Source organism: Talpa europaea (genome assembly GCF_964194135.1).
Source record: "Talpa europaea genome assembly, chromosome: 7".
Lineage (NCBI taxonomy): Eukaryota > Metazoa > Chordata > Mammalia > Eulipotyphla > Talpidae > Talpa > Talpa europaea.
Window position 1 is genome coordinate 25457705 of NC_140074.1, and position 18000 is coordinate 25475704.

The 18000-nt window shown below is 38.3% G+C and overlaps 1 protein-coding gene across 1 annotated transcript in view; it reads left to right on the forward strand.

Annotated features, from left to right (window-relative positions):
* LOC311173668 (FRAS1-related extracellular matrix protein 1-like) overlaps positions 1–12720 on the forward strand; it is a gene marked incomplete at both ends in the record, with an annotated part of 65922 nt that extends 53202 nt beyond the window's left edge. The window contains 5 exons of the mRNA XM_084237769.1: positions 814–958; positions 3959–4100; positions 7801–7996; positions 12317–12581; positions 12693–12720. Coding sequence (XP_084093895.1) covers positions 814–958; positions 3959–4100; positions 7801–7996; positions 12317–12581; positions 12693–12720 — 776 coding nt within the window. The remainder of the gene's footprint in view (positions 1–813; positions 959–3958; positions 4101–7800; positions 7997–12316; positions 12582–12692) is intronic.
* Positions 12721–18000: the final 5280 nt, after the last annotated feature.

An 18000-nucleotide genomic window follows, 5' to 3' on the forward strand; every position in this document is an offset into this window, starting at 1 on the left:
TGATTACTGTAGCTTTGTATTAAGTTCTCAAAATGGGTACTCTGAGCCCTCCAATTTCATTATTCTTCTTCAAGATAATGTGGGATATTCAAGCTCCCTTGCATTTCTATACGGATGCTTGGTGTGTTTTTTAAAAATAGGGAGTTTTTTTACTTAATTTTTCATTCATCTAGAATTTATTTTGGTTATTGACTTGAGGTAGGTATCTAATTATAATTTCCTCCAAGTAACTAATTTTCTCTTTTATTTAAACATCTCATCAACATTATTCTTACACAATTTAGTATATAATCTATCATCTTCTCACTGATTATAAAAAAGAAACTTATTGAATACTAGTGTACTTAAATAAGGAATTTTTAAAGGACTAAGAGGGGGGCCTTCCCGGTGGCGCAGCAGTTCAGTACCACGCTGCAAAACTGTCCACAGCCTCTGGAGTGCCGGTTCAATTCCCTGCCGGCCAGGGAGATCCCCACATGGCGCAGCAGACCTCTCCTGCCTTGCTGCTGCTCCCTTCAGCAGTGTACTTCATCAGTCTGCCTGTTCTGTTCCCTGCTCTGGCTCTGGTGAATTCTCTCACCCTCCCATACTTCTAACCTGTATGCCAGTTCTTGTATAAAATAAATAAATAAATCTTTAAAAAAAAAAGGACTAAGAAGGGACTCTAACTTTGTAAAATAAGTTTCATTTTACTCAGTTTCACTGATTAACTCTTGGTAATACCAATGCTTTGGAAATTAAGATAGATCATCCCTGTTTTGCAGTGGTTCTATCCTAAGAAAGATTTACTTTTTCTTTCTCCTGTTCTTTCAGGGATGAGGTTGATGTATGTGCATGATGACTCAGAAAACCTTGTTGATGACTTTACCATCCAGTTGTCAGATGGGAAACATGAGATTCTTAAAACCATTGCAGTAGAGGTCACCCCAGTTAATGATGAGAAACCAATGCTGAACAAGTAAGTTACCAAAAAGAGTCCTATAACGTCTTGTGAGGTCTGGAATACTAGGTGTAAATGGTGTGTTTCCCAGAGAATCAAGTCTTTGACAACTCTTTTCTATAATAACTTGTCTCTCCTACTCAGGCACTTAAAATCTTTAGTGCAAATGGTAATTAATATAACATCTCCTTAAGAATTTTTAAATTACTCTTTTAATTATTTGATATTTTTGTAAAAGTTCTAGTTATAAATAATTAAGAACAACTGGAGAGATACAGTATGGAATAAACAGTGGACTAAATATTTTAAAACATGCACTAACATGTTTACACACATTCAGAGCACATACACGCAGGATAGTAATAGTGTCCTCTTGACCTCATGTTATTGCAGGCATTAAATGAATAAAAACATGTATAAGTACTTGAAGACTGGCTACTACATAGTAAGTGCTCATAAGTGTTAGTTGTTAACATTATTGCCAGCAAGTATTCTTATTCTGAAACTGAAAGACTGGAGAATATCTTGTGCATGCCTTCTTCATTTCTGCTCACTGAATCCAACTTCCAACTCTTTGTTAAAATTCCTCCCTTAAAAGTCACCCACTGTTGGGCCTCCCTGGTGGCACAAGGGGTTAAGTCTCAGCACTATCAAGCTATCAGCAGCCATTGAAGCATGAGTTTGATCCCTGGCCAGGGAGCTAACCCACAGGGCACAGCAGATCTCTCCTGTCTTGCCCGCTACTCCCCTCAGCAGTGTAATTCAGTCGGTCCGTGTGTTCTGCTCCCCAACTCTGTCTCTGGTGAATCCTCTCACCTCCCCCACACTTCTGGCTTGTGCCCCAGCTCTGGTATGCAAAAATAAATAAATCTTAAAAGAGTCACCCACTGTGGCTCTTCTCATGTTGCTAGACCCCATCAGAGCTTTTGACACCATTTCTTTGATATTCCTTTCAGACACTATAGTAGATTCTTTTGGGTTGCCATGTCATGTCCCCTCAGTTTACCTGATTCTGGTTGCAGTTGTGGTGGAATGCACTATGCACACTCTCAGTGCCCACTGCAAGACTCATGGTACATTGCCCCACTTTTCTGCCTTAGGGCTTCTCTGAACCATCAGTGGCTCATTTACTCCATGTCCAGGTACAATGGAGAACATTGAGGGCAAACTTCAACCTATAGAAGTAGTGGATAAACCCATGTCCCAGCTTCTCACCCCCCAGAAGCACAATTTGAGGCATATTCTATATGGTTCTTCAAAGGAGCCCCAGCAAGATGTAGTCCCAATTGCATAGCAGATACCTTTGTTGCTTTTTACCCCTTCTCGGTCTCATCCCTCACTCATTAATTATTTGGAAATCACTTTCCAGATAAATAACCTGTACCAAAATCCTGGCCCACAGAACTTTTCAGGGTTCCTCAGACAATACAGACAATGATGCACTTTCTTCTCTCTTGGTTTCTCTGATATTTAATTCTGACACTTTCTTCCTACCAATTTTTTATCTCCATCATATAGTCTATTTTGATTACTCTGTTTATATTAACTACCACTAATCTACACATACCCTCAACTAACTGGTTAAATGTGGACTTAGTGAGTCCTGGACCTGGGACGTGACGGTGAGGGAAATCAGACATGGGGGACTGTCATGTCCAGCATGCAGTAAATCTTTATTGTCTTAGTGCTCATTATATACTATTTTAATTGCAGCAGGTGTAACATCAAAGCATACATATACTGACAACACGTATGAATGATTAGTCTACTTTCTTACTATTATCTATTTACTTCAGTCAGTAGGGTTCCAGGTGGTTAGTTCTCACACACATAGTCTTATCGCCCCCTAGCTAGAGCTTGGGAAGTTCGCTCATTATTTTTGTTATTCTAAGACTGTGGAGATGTAGAGGCCTGACTCCACTCAGGTCACTTTCCGGGCACTCAACACCAAGTCCTGTCACTCAGAGGTTTTTCTCCAAGACGCATGTGTTTTCACATGCCTTAGGGACTCAGGTCAAGGCCCTTCTGCTCACTGCGTGGTGTCTCTCCCAACAGTTAAACACTAGAATAATGAGATTAATATTCTTCAATAAATAGGTAGGCCAAAGTCACCTCCTATTGCCAGGAAATAGATTATCTCACTCCTGAGTAGGTAAGAAACTTACCCTGAGTAAAAGATGTTAAAGCTGAGGTACCTGGACTTGGACGTCTCAGAGGAGCGGGAGACTGTGGAGAGTGATGCTGAGCCCCAAGTAAACTCCTGAGTTTCTCTCAGAAATAAGCTGTCCAGCTGGACAGAGGCTGTGTGCCACGTGTGATGGCCACAATGAGAACTGAAAACTCAGGCAGGAAGAAAGGCATCTCTCACTTGGCTGAGATCAGGGAAAATGACCACATCGGCCATGAAAACAGCAGCACCAGATTGAACCTGCAAATACCATAGCAGCATTAGAAGCTGCAGCAGCTCACTGATCCAGCCTCCTGATCAAGATGCCAGGACCTGACCTGTAGTAGTTTCCCAGAACATACCAGGGAGAGGGAGAGTGGTGTAGAGGGTGGCAGATTCCTTGAACATCACACAACTCATCATGCAGCATAAAGACTAGAACACCATAACACCAACACCTGTGGATAAGTCTCTAAGTTTCTGCCTGTAAAATTAAAACAGTACCTGGCCCTTTTAATTCATGGAACTGTTATTGTGACTATCAAATGAAATAATGGCAACAAAATCATTTAATAAAATAAATTATTACAAAGTTCAAAGTTCTATGCATGAAAACATCTGCAAGTGTGTGAACACCTGGTACCTTGTGCCTGTTGCTGACTGTCTGTTAGGACACTTGTAAAGTCAAGTAAATGCCATTTCATGAGACTGACTCATCATTTTCAGTACTTTCGGTTTGAGTAACATTCCTTGATTGTTGAAGATTGGAATTGTAATAGTCTTTATGAGTGTCTCCCGCTGAAGCAAGATCTTCTATTTTGATATCAACACAGATATTTTCCTTTTTACAGGAAGGCTGAAATGACAGTAAGTATGGGTGAAACTCGTATTATTTCTAGTGCTGTTCTTTCAGCCAGAGATGAAGACTCACCCAGAGAGAAGATTTATTATATATTTGAAAGGCTTCCCCAAAATGGGCAACTTCAGCTTAAGGTTAGTAGTTTTAATTTTATTTTTTAAAACCAATATAGCAGGTATAAGTTTTCTTAATACATACATTTCTATAATTAAATTTATTATCTAGTAGACATATTTTGCTGAGGAGTAGTTTTCCTAATTTGAGGGGAACTCCTCACACTATTCTAAATATTCATTTTCATATTCAACTTATGAAAAACTGAAGTGATATTACATCTCTTCATTGCTTCCTAGTCCCTGTGATTGTACCTAAATTTGGGGGGAGGGAGTTACTGTGGAAAGCAAGATATCTAGTTTTTGATGAGAATTAGGTGTCCTTTGAGATATCTTCATTTCCACCAGATTTAAGCTTTTAAGAATATATTTTATTTTTAGAGCAATTTGAGGTTCATTACAAATTGACAAGAAAGCACGGGGTTCCCATGTAGCCTTTGTCCCCCTCCCCAAGCACAAGTTCACCTTCATAATCAACCTCCCCCATTAGAGTGAAGCACTTGTTCCATTTGCTAAAGCTACATTGGCATTATCACTCAGAGTCCATAATTTATGTTAGGGTTCACTCTTGATGTATTTTTAAATACATTTAAAATTTTTGTCAAATGTATAATAACATGAACCCACACAGAGTAGGGTCATGGTCCAAAAAATCCTCTGTGCTCTGCCTATCCACCCATCCCTCCCCTCAAATCCCTGGTAATCATTGATCTTCTTTGCTGTCTTCATAGTTTTGCCTTTTCCAGAATGTCATATAGTTGGAATCATGCAATGGGTAGCCTTTTCAGATTGGCTTATTTAGCTTAATAATATACATTTCAGGTTCTTCAATGTCTTTTCATGAATTGATAGCTCATTTCTTTTTAGCATTGAGTAATTCCATCGTCTGGAAGTATGGCCATTGATTTAGCCACTTGCCTACTGAAGGACTTCTTGGTTGCTGCCCAGTCTCAACAATTTTAACATATATAAACATCTGTGTGCAGATTTTTATAAGGACAGAGAATGTCAGTTCATCTGGGGAAATCCCAAGAAGTACAGTTGCTAGTATAGTAAAAGTATATTTAAACTAATATGCCAAATTTTTATGAATATATGTGAAATAGATTTAAAAGTCAAAAGGTTTTGTTCCCCTTGTTGTCTACTCTCTCTTCTCCTTGCAGTACCAGAAGCCTCATGTTAAGGTTTAGATAGGCAAAATCTTGAACTAAAAAGTATAGAGTGACACTGATATCATCACAGTCCCCTCATATCTGTCAGGTTTAACAGTTGCCATATTTGAATCCAGTGAATTGCATGACATTATGAATTAACATTCCTGGATGTTGTGTGTTCTGGAAATGATGTGGTGGAAAGCAAATGCACATGAAAACATTCAAGCATGCTGGGAATAAGGTCATCTGCTTTCATTGCTAAGTCTTCTGACAACTTGCTCTGTGATCTGATAACCATTCCTTACTTCATTTTAGTCCTGGAATAGCAAAATGTCAGCCCGATTCAGACTGTTTGTGTGACATCCAAGGATTAGCCCAACACAAATTATAGATCAGTCACTTGAGAGGGTTATTTGAGTAATCCATCAAAATACTTATGTAAATGGTGGATGAAGACTAGCAACAACAACCATCAGCCATCCCCAGTGTGATTACTTGACTGAATGTTTAACTTTTAATCTAATGTAGACATGGTCCTAGAAAAGCATCAAGGATTCATTCTGTGTGGAACAGCTTGATTGTCTTAGATTGTAGGCACCATAGAGAATCAGAGTGAAGAGCAATCACTGATTTAAATTGAGGTACAGCTGTGTCCTTATTTCATTTCAAAGAGTAATGAAGCAGAAATGCAGTAGCGGCTCACACATTTGGGTGGCTTGGGAACTGAAGTGTTTTGGATATGTGAAAATCCAGATGGGTCCAGGTTCCCAGCATTAGTGCCACATAGTTCTTCCCCTGATCCCTAGGGGTTCTTCAAATTTCTCCAAGGCCAGGGACCAGGACTCCAGGCCTCATGGACTTCCTCAAGGGGTTCTTCTTTTCTTATTGATTTTCTTTAGTTTTCCCCATATTAAGTCTCACTCTTACTTTCTTCTTTTTGGGCTTGCAAATAAATTTGTCAAATCAAAATGTGCATTTGGGACTGCAAGTGGGGAATTTGATGAATGTGAGCACAAAAGATATTTTTTTGTATTTACTTTCTGGGAAAAAAAAATAAATGAAAAAGTTAAGTAGAAGTGCAGGCTGTCGAGTTTAAACTCTAAAAGAGAATCTGCTTTAGAAATTAAATCTGCAAATAGATCTTATGGCAGAAATAAACAGTGAGCTCAATTATTACAATGTAATTAACTTTCATCCAGTGATCATTGGAGCAGAACATAGCTGCACAAACATCAGATGGGCAAGAGTCTTAAAGAAGAGGCAACTTTATTAAATAGAACGACAAAGGGAAATGGTAGCAGAGTGAGGAGAGTGGGAGCAAAGCATTTTGGCAGGAGTTGGAGTCCGTGGGAAGTAAAAACCAAATGATAAAAATTTCTGTTTTTGTCGCTTAAACCAGACAGGAAAAGCACAAGAGAGTAACATAGTAAATTTTTAAAATGACATAGTTTGAATTATGAAAGTGGCTTTCATGAGCTCTTCTTAGGGAAAGCTATGTATCTTAAGAAAATAGCAATAGAATTTTAAACCAGATACAGATTTGCCTTGTTTTATATCAATTGTCAGTGTCCTTATCCCCAGCATAAGAACCTCTTTTAATTGAAAATGCCACAATTTCTGCGTTGAACTTCTGACAGAATTTATGTTTAATTAATATTTGCTTGCTTTTAGAAGATTCCAATAAAAATAATATATTTGTTGTTGTACTTTTTGCTGTCTCAGAATATAAATGTAGGGAATGATAGGGATCCTGTTATTTTTCTTTGGGCATTAGTAAGGCTGGAAAATATTATGTGGGGTAAATATATCCATTCTATTTTTGTTTTATCTATTTCAAATAACAAAGCAGTTTTAAAAAATTGCACTGACCTGTTGTACAATAATATGAACTAAAAAAAGGAAACCCCAAATGAAACACATTTAATTTTTTAAAGATCCTATTCCAGCAGCTCAATTGCCCACCTGCTCTCATTAATTGGAATATTTAATCAGCTATGATTGCCTGTGATAAATACCTTGGATGTAGCACTACTATTGAATTATCACATGACTATTAAAAATATTTTTATTGAAGGTAGTTTTTCCCATGGTCTTAAATTATCTTTTTTTTTTTTTGAAGATTTATTTATTTATTTATTTATGTGAGCACTGGGTACAGTCAGAAGTGCGGGAGGGTGAGAGAATTCACAAGAGCCAGAGTGGGGAGCAGAACAGGCAGACTGACGAAATACACTGCTGAGGGGATCAGCGGGCGAGGCAGGAGAGGGCTGTCGCACCATGTGGAACCCTTGCCAGCGGCCGGGGATTGAACCGGTGCTGCAGATGCTGCGGGCAGCTTCACAGCCCAGCGCTCAACCGCTGCTCCACCAGGGGAGGCCCGGTCTTAAATTATCTTCATATAGTTCCTTGAAAGGAAAAAAATTAGATAAAATGCTAACAAGTTGAGTCTTGAATGTCCCTGGAATATTCATATTGGTGGTTTTCTGAAGATATGGAAAATGTATACTAACACAGCGTGGGTGGGGGTAAACCAACATAGACACCTGACTAATTATGGCACCTTTCAGATAGGGAGGGACTGGGCTCCTCTCCACCCTGGCATGAAGTGCACTCAGGAGGAGGTGGATTTGAACTTGCTGAGATATGCTCACACTGGCGCCATGGATTCCCAGAACCAAGACAGCTTCACCTTCTACCTCTGGGATGGCACCAACAGGTCACCTGCATTTGACTGCCACATTACCATCAGGAATATGGAAAAAGGTAAAAGCATTTATAGCAAAGTTTTTGGGGATCAACTTTTATAACCAGAATGGACTGATATAAGCAGTTAAACTGTCCCCTTACCTTTCTTCCCTCGCTCTCTCACTCCCTCCTTCTTTCTATCCCTTACACCTAAAATCTCATCATTTATGATTCCATGTGATGGTTCCTCACCTGCTTAGCTTGGGATCTATGGGTTCATGACAGCAGCCAATCCATTCCCTATTTGCTCTATTTAAGAACGTTCATTGAAAATCCAGTCTTGCCTACAACAAGGCTGCATAGTTTACACTAATTGTCTTTTTTTTTTTGCTTTAAGTTTTACCAAATTAATGTAATAACTCTAGTTTTATCTTCAGGAAAGAATTATTATTTCATAATGAAATTTCAAAGAAAAATATTTCCAATGTAATTAAACAAGGAAATAAAAATAAATACATTTAAAAATAAAAAAGATAACAAAAAGGTGTTTTGTCATTGAAAATGTTGGAATGTTGTTCATTTTACTTTGAAAGTGCTAATATGTACTGTTTAGGGACAAGAGAAAACAATACAAGAGAATAAGTTCTCTTGAATTAATTAAGCAATCTCATTTGCTACGATTTGGCAGTGTATAAATGGTAGGAGAGTGAAAAAAATATTGAAAAGAAAGCTCAGCAAGGGAGTGTAAGCTCATGACAACGAAATATCACCACCCCAAAATTTTACATAAAATCTATGTGAGGAGGGTCACATAGTGTTTATCTAAATAGTTCAGGATCTGTGCATTCCCATTACTAAGCAGTCTTAGATTCTCATTTTATACTTGACTACTTTCCTGAATGCTTCCTTTTTTTGTTTTTTTGGTTTTTTTTTGCTTTGGCTGTCAGGAGGCTCAGAGCTAAATTGGATGCATAAGTATAGTAAAGATCTTACTTCATGTGTCTGGTAGAATTAAAATTGTCCCAAATTAAAAAAAAATTAAGTCATCTTGATTGACTTTGAGATGTTTATTTTGGGTAGTATAGTAATATATATTATTTGCTATTTACTTCATTGTAAAATATGTTCCTTGAACATATCTAATAAGTGACTCAGATAATTTAGATATTATGGCACACATTTATTTCTCTCTGCTAATGTAATACTGTGTTTATTATATGTCTGGGAGTGTGTTGGGGGTTACTGTTACCAGTGATATATTAGGGTAGACAACTAATATATTAAGGTAGAATGTCTTCACATTGGTTAAGCCAGTGCATTGCTATGGGTAGAAGAGATTTCTGTACTACAGAGCCATTTGGGGCTTCTGTTTAGCTAGAGGATCCTTTGCTCTGAAACCTTGGAGTCATTCCAAAAATGAGATATGAATGAAAATGAGAGAATTTTATAGGCTAAGTTTAAAGGCAGCTTACTTGTCTTCTACACATCCCAGTGACTGAATTGCAGCCACTTGTCATTCTCAGGGGGGATGGTAATAGAAACTACTCCCAGGAAGAGGAAATGAGACTGGAGAGCAAATCATCAGCATTTATTGCCACCAACATGTGGCTTTGTGAACACTTACAGAGTGGACACCATTACATACTGACATTTTCAAAAGTTTTAGATTTCTTCTCTGTTTCTTTTTTAAAAAAGATTTATTTGTATTTATGCATACAAGAACTGGGGTGTAGGCCAGAGGTGTTGGGGGGGTGAGGGAGAGGATTCACCAGTGACAGAGTGGAGAACAGGACAGGCGGATTGGCTGAAATACACTGCTGAGGGGAGCAGCGGGTGAGTCAGGAGAGGTCTGCTGCACCCTGTGGGTCACCTCCTGGGATTGAACTCTTGCTACAGTAGCTGGCAATGGCTTGATAGCACCGTGTCTTTAACCCTTGTGCCACCAGGGAGGCCCGCTTCTCTGTTTCTTTTTAAATTATGGTATTTTATCTCTACAGTGTTGTATCTTTTTTTTTTTTCACTTAGCATGTGTTTTCTCAAGTTGTAGTCTAACTTTATATTTGTTACATATAATTTTACAATTGTTATAATTATGATGACCATAATTTTTATCTACTAACTAAAATTTTACTCAATTGTTAGCCAAAACCATAACCCTAGTATTGAACATATTGAGCATTTGGGTTATTTCCATTTGGAAACTATTGTAAATAGTATACTTCCCAATTATGCGGTGTCTTCTGATTTGCAAAGTGGCAAAAATGACAAGATGAATTTATATTTTAGTTTAAGTGTATTTATTTTGTTAACTGTATTTTTTGTTGTGGTTTTGTCTGTGTGGTGGTAACATTGGCTTTCAACACTGTGTATGATTTTGGAGTACAGGGTCATACCTCTTCATGCCTCATCACCAAAGCACCCCAATCCTAAACCCTTGTCCTTTAGGTTAATTTCCCCTTTTATCTCCCCATGCCCCCCACCCTTCCGCTCTCATAGCCTGAATTCTACAGTGAGATTTCTAGTGTGTTTTGATTAGTTTTGCCTGTTTCTCTGTCTCATTTATTTCCTACATATGGATAAAATTAGCCTATGTTTGTTTTCTCTCCTTCTGACTTATTTTGTTTAGCATAATCCCTTCTATCTATGTTGTCCCAAATGGCCAGATTTAATTTTTTTTAATAGCTCAGTAGTATTCCATTGTGCAAATATATTCCATGTCGTAGTCCTGATAGGGTGATCTCTGAGAGAAGTTTAAAGGGTGTCATTTATTATGGACCCTAATCCACACTGTGCCATTATTGTGCTGGGAAAAAAAAAGGGCATTGAGGGAAAACCCAGATATGCTCGCCTCCAGGTCAGATCCATCTTCTGCTCCTGTGAAATATCTTTTGGGTGATTTTTTGTTTTCCCAGACTTCCTCATTCTTTTCACTTCCTTGATTTTTCAACTAACCTCCCTCTTTACTATGTGGGGCTCATGTTCTGACTTAAAGTAGTCTTTGATTCTACATTGAAGTTTAGCTGCATAGCATTTTGAGCTAAAAGCATAACATACCAAAAAGAACAATTTGATTATCAAGTAGAGTTTCCCAATCTTCACATTACTGAAATTTTGGAATGGAAAATTTTTTATTGTATTTGACTTAGCTACACAGACTTCCTTTTGGGTACCGACCAGGTTAGTGTTGATTTATAAGAACTCCCTATATATTAAAGAGGGCAAATAAATCTAATACAGTGTTGGTGTTTGTGCTCTAAATCAGTTGGTTTGAATTCAAATTCTAGCTCCAACTGCCATTAGATGTATAATTATTAGCAAATTCATTAGCGTTTCTATACCTCATCTATAGTTTACTCATTTATAACCTCGTGGTATTGGTGTGAAGATGTAAGAGTTGGTAGCTCCATGCCTGGCATATAGAAGAAACTCTGTATATTACTTAATGATCATTTTTTATATGAACTTTGAGGAGTGAAAATAGATGACAATCTTTAGTTTCTGGAGCACTGCATCATTAGTCCATGTGACCCACTTCTGCATTGCTTGTTCATACAGTCATTACACATTTTTTTTAAAATACATTCTTTTTAAAAACCTGTGCAACTACCATACAATTCAGACTGGAATATTAACAGTAATGACCATTTTCCCATGTGTTCTTCCCATTCTCCAGAGAGAAATACCATCCTGAATTTTTTGTTAATTATTTTCTTAGGTTTGTTTAGTTTTCTAGGACTTGTTCATGCAGCTAACAAATGTTGATAAAGTACATCTGTGTTGTTGCTTGTAGTTGTAGTCCATTCACTGTGCTACTGTGCAGAATTTCGTTCTATGATTAGATCACAGTTTGTTTATACATTCACCTTTTAAAAAGGCATTTGGATTGTCTCCAGTGTTTTCAATTACAAACAGAGCTGCAATGACCATTCTGGTATAAGTCTGGATACAAGTGCACATGAAAGAATTCTAATACATAGCTGGTGTAGAATCATTGGGTCAAGGTGAATGTGACTGTGTAAGTCTTTATAAAATATTGTGTACTGATTTATATTCTACCAGAATCATATGCAAGATTCTCTTGATCTACATACACCCTCTTACCCAGTTGGTATCAGATATCTACATTTTTCCAGTCACAGGTTACAAGATAATGACATTGTGATCCTGAGCTTAATTTCCATAATCAGTAATGAGACTGAGTATCTTGTGTATTCACTGACCAAATATGTCCCCTTCTGTGTAATATCTTGCTGTCTTTGCATAATTCTTTTATTAGTGATAGTTATATAAGCCTTTCTACATCATGTTAAGTTTGGTTACTGCACAGTTTGGCTTGCTTGGACATTTTAAATAAATTTTTAAATCTGTTTCTTGACTACAACCTTTTCTGCCTGACAGGTGACATTGTCATCCTTGCAAAACCACTTGTGGTATCTAAAGGCAACAGAGGATTCTTGACAACTGCTACTCTTCTTGCTGTGGATGGAACAGACAAGCCTGAAGAATTGCTCTATGTCATCACCTCCTCCCCACGATATGGTCAGGTTGAATATGTCCGCTATCCTGGAGTTCCCATCACAAGCTTCAGCCAAATGGACATAGCAGGGCAGACAGTGTGCTATGTACATAAGGGCAAGGCAGCTGTCCCCAGTGACACATTCAGGTGAGTCCCAAAGAAACTTTTCAGAACCCCTCCCCTAGATAAATATTTAGAAAGAAAAAAGGAGGAGGAAATGAATCATTTTCCAGCTGTGATTCTTCTTTTACTTCCTAGGTGTAAGAAAGGTGAAGTGCACAGTTAAAATGACAGCAACAAGGCAAGAAATTAGGGATTGTTTAAAAATAAACACATAAGCAAATTTAAATGCAAGCTGTTCTTGTATTGTAATGTGAAGACCTGAGGATCCCAGCTAAAGAGAGATGTAGAGAAATAGTTTACCTCTTTTTTGAGCATGTTTTTCAGAGGAAAATATATTTACTAGTAAACATTTGGCATAAGCAGACACTGCCTTTTGACACAATGTGTTCTGGTAACTATATCATAAATCATGTTGTCATAAAGTGGATCATATTTCCCCATAGAAACAAGGTTTTAATTGGTGGCTGTGCACCTGTTCAAGGATTCTGTATCAAATAAATCATTGGGATGAATAACAATCTAGTGAAAAGGCAAAGATACAATAGTAATGAAAGTCTCTATTCATGTGTAAAATATTGAAATCTGTTTCCAGTCACATAAAGGAAGAAAATTCTACAGCACCTATATGTAGCAGTTCTCAAAGCTAGCCAAACTGGAGGTCCTTGATTGAAATACAGATCTCCAGACCTAGCATAGGAACCAGGACGGTTTGGATGAGCCAGCCTTTGGGGGAACCATAGCCCATACCCAACCCTGGATTTTGCCAGTAATGAAGGAGGCTTTGAGACTACTGGTTCATCTGCCGTTTCAGTCAGTTGCAATTCATTATCCATTCTTGGATAATTTTGATCATGTTAGAATACAACCTTCAAAAGAACCCTGTAAAAGAACAAAAATGTAGCATGTTCCTATATTATTCAGTGAGTTCCTATAAAATATTGAGTGTTCTCACATACCCATGTCCAAATAGCACTCTATCATACATTTTATTGACCTAAGTTCAACACATCCACAATACAAAGCACTGTTTAAATGTCAGTAAAGATTATCTTGCATGCTATTTTAGCATTTCAAATGATGATTTGCATAGTTCAACTGTTAAAAAAATCCCAGGAAATTTGAATAGCTGCTTTTTTCTCTTGACCTATGACCTTAACAGTATCTTAATAACAATTCAGTGTTTGAGTCTTGGTAGACATTAGCAAAAACATGAGCTGTGAAGATTCCTTTTCATGCTGTTTCTTTTGCTTGAGAAGTGGCATAGTATAGTCACTAAGGAGCATGTGTGGGATCACTTATGGCCCTGTAACTCCTATACCTAGTGGGGTGAATTTACAGCAACTGTGTTACAGTTGAAGCTTTGCTTTGCAGTTTGAGTATTACAGTCAAGATTATGCCTGTCCCTGGCTTCAGCAGTCCAGGATACATTCTCAAGGAGTGCTTCAGGTTTATGTCCAAAGAACTTTGCTGGGGAGGGTCTCCCCTGGTGGCGCAGGCGGTTGAGCGCAGCACTGTGAAGCTGTCTGCAGCCTCTGCAGCTGCCATTAGATCCCTGCCGGCAGGTGAGGGTCCCACATGGCATGCAGACCTCTCCTGTCTCGCCCCTGCTCCCCCCAGCAGTGTATTTCAGTCAGTCTGCCTGTTCTGTTCCCCACTCTGTCTCTGGTGAATCCTCTCACCCTCCCACACATCTGGCCTGTACCCCAGTTCTTGTGTAAATAAATAAAAAAAAAAATCTTTAAAAAAAAAAAAGAACTCTGCTGGGTTGCTCCTTATATAGGCAAAAAGGGTTGTTGTGTGTCACTATATGCAAATGAGGTTTTCAGTCATTTGCAATTCTGATTGGTGAAGGTTTGTCAAGCAGGGATTGAATTTCAATTGTGGGCATGGCTTGATGTTGTGATTTCATTTGTGGACAAGTTTGGGCACACCTCAAATGCTGGGGTACCCAGACATGCCTGGGATCTGACCTCCAACAACTTCTGGCCTCAGAATGGCTTAGTTGGTTGGTTGTTACCCAGACTGAGAATGGTTCCACAATTGTTTTTCATTTTATTTTATTTTCCAGCCTCCATACTCCCAACTCTGTCCTTTATGAGTGCCCATTTTCTCTTATATGAAAAGTAATGCTGCTCATGACATCTACCTCAAAGGGTTTTGGGATGGTTTAAATAGATTTATGCATGTAACGTACTTAAAACAATATCTTAGGAGGAACCAAATAACTATTAGCTGCTGCTGATGCTGCTACTACTACTACTACTACTACTATTAATCACATTTGTTCCTTGAGCCTCCTTCCCCCACTTCTTGATCCTTACAACACCAAGCATATCTTGAAGGAAGTAAGAAGTTATAAAGAACAACAATTTTTCTGGTTGCTAATAGATGGTGGCTACTTCTTGATTTCATCCATGTATATAAGATTCAGAGTTTTAAATTTTACACCTGATTTTGGAACTTCTTGCTCCCGTCTAGTCTCTCTTCCCCCAGTCACTACCCACAGAAGAGTCTGCTGAACTCATTAATGTTTGTATTGCAGAAACCAGTAACCTTTGTGGAGGAGCCAGTGAATGAAGGCAAAAGGATGTTCAGAAATGAAGGTTAGGTATTAGTCACCTGGTGATGATTAACTGAGAATGAAAAATAAAATCTTTATATATGAGGATTGTCAAATCTTGTGAAAATAACCTAATTAATATCTATAGTGATTCATAATAGATGGCATTTTGGAAATCATTTATCCTAGCAAATTTCTAATTTTCTCGATCCTCAAGAGAATTATCTGGAAGATTTATAAAAACACAAATCACAAATCCTTGTGATGAGATGACTTTGCAAAGTCCAAGAATTTGTATTTTTAAAAACTCTGCCCATCAGGACTAGTAACACAGATCTGGTTCAATCCATTGTTCCAAGAATGTTTGTAGGAGCTGTAAGGAGTGCAGAAACCCTCAATGGGCCTCGTGGAGACAAATGATGGTACTCTGATGATGGGCCTCTGGCACCCTCACCCCAATTAACTGATGGAGCTTTGTTTTGCTTTTTAATGGCTTTTTTTTTTCAATTTTGGTTTTTAAATGTTTTTTTGCACATTGGGTTTCTGGTCAAGATTTTCTGTTAATAAAAAGTCTGACACACTGTTTCTTAAAGTGATTTGCACCACCAGTGTCACAAAGATGCCAAATGACATGGTTTGGTACAGGAAGAAATAGTAAATGATAGGGGATCAAGTGTGAGAAGTAACTCCCTTGAAGTTTTCTGAATCCTTCTGATTGTTTGAAGAAGGAATTCTCAAGTGGGTGCCAATATATCCTCAATAATTCTTCAATATTCACTCGTTTTCCTTTTTAACAAAGAAAAGTTTTCAGTACCAAGTGTTTGGGCAACAAGATCTAGCTAGAATTAAAACATTGTTTTCTTGCATTTATTTTTGTACTATTCATGGTGATCAAGGTTTTAGTAGTTAAAATTTGCAGCTTTGGGTAGCTAAAGGTTTCCTTTTAAGTGCATTTAAGTAAAAAAGTAAGTTGCTACCAAGCAAAATATTAAGTAATAAAAGTACAGGTAGCACCAAAACATACCAAAAATTATGAAGATGTTGTGTGAATGATTTAAGATTAAGAAACAGATTAACAGGAAGAAAATAAATGACAATTGTCAAAAAACATTGATTTAGCCCAATTTTTTCATTTATATGAGGGAAAGTTAGTATTGCCTGACCACGTGCAATTTTTCAGACAGTGTGCTAGACCCTTGTTTTTATACCATTTCTTGCACTACCACCTTGAAGAGATGGTTTGTTCCCATTGTATCCATGGGAAAACCGAGGTTCCAAGTGGTAAAGAAAGTCACCTAAATGGACATAACTGACTATCAAAACTGAATTTGGACTGAGATCTCATGTTGGAGAGCTCTTTCCATCATACCTTATTTCACCAAAAATTTGTGGAGAATATGAACTTGTGCGAAGGAACCTCCTCAATGTGTCATTCTGATGTTGGGCCAGCAATTTTGCATATTTATAACGGAAGAGCCTAGCATCTGCCTGAGAACCTCGTTTTAATCTTGTCATTTCACTAACCCTATCATGGACTGCTGTGTTGTTTGTCAAGTGGCACTAAACCAAAGCTGAAAGCCTGTTTTAATGAAAGTGTGATCATGGTGCTTTTTAAAAATTAAATATATGCAACCAATCTAACCACCTAAATTTATGTTGCTTGCTGTTAAATCTGGCAAGGAATTTGGCTGGGTGAAAGAGATAAATTCTATGGTAGTGGATTTTCCCCCTTTCTCTTTTTAACGTAAGATATGGCAGCATTAATTAAACGGGGGAGTTTAATGGTCAGATTTTACCTTCTGCAAAAATATTTTGTGAATCATAAATTTCTCCTGCATTGTTTGGTGCTGCTGGCCTGGAAGAAAGATTTGGCAGCACATTCTAGGACAGATGACACCAAGTGATTAGCAAGCTGACTTCAGCTGCTGGCAGCCGGGTACTAAAAGAACATGCTAATGTCCTCCATTTTGACATGCCGGCTGGACTTTTTTTTTTTCCTGAGGAACTGGCTCTATTTATGATTCCATTTTTATCTTTTAAATGCCATGACAGATGGCAGATTCTTCAGCCAACTCTATTGCCAGGAAATGCAGAAAGCTTGAAAGCACCATGGTAATGGTGAAATCAGACCAGGCAGGCACCCCAGACAGATCTGAAAGTCATTCCCCAAATTTCATGAGAACAGTGGTCAACTTGGCCGTGTCTCTTCTCAGGGGGCAGAATAAAGGAAATTTAACAAAATGGACCCACAGAAGGAGCTGCTACCTCGATACACCAGTTTCTTAACCTTGGAATGGACGCCATTATAGCAATGGCTCTGTTGTTTTAAAAATTGAGAATGTGTTTGGAGGGTTTCTTTGTAAGAGGGGGGCATTTAGAAGATCATCTGGTCAACCTTTGCAAACAGGAAAAGCCCTGGTTGCACTTGTTCTGCTTGGCTTCTTGGGACTGGGAAGTCAACCATGGCCGCTCACCCTGGCTCTCTCTCTGATAATTTGTCTCTGTGAATAGTTTGTGCTGTTAATCATGAAAACAAAATGATGTTTTTGATCCAGTCATGTTTAAAAATTGCATCCTTTTCACCACTGGCTTATTAGCTTTAGTTCAGTGCAGACAGCTGCCTTGGTGCCTCAGCTGAGAACACTGACCTCAGTAAACATATTTCTTACTCTTAGATGGTCCCTGGCCCGCTTGCCCTCACTCCCATCTGTCTGATGGCACGCTGCCGAGTTCCGGCATGTCGGTTCCCTACCATCACTCAGGAAGGAGTTTGACATAGGCAACCTGGACCATGAGTCAACTTGAGTGCTCTCACATAGGTCATGCACGCGTAGATAGAGGCCGCTGTCCTGAGACTGAACTTTGAGGACCCTCTCAGGAAAT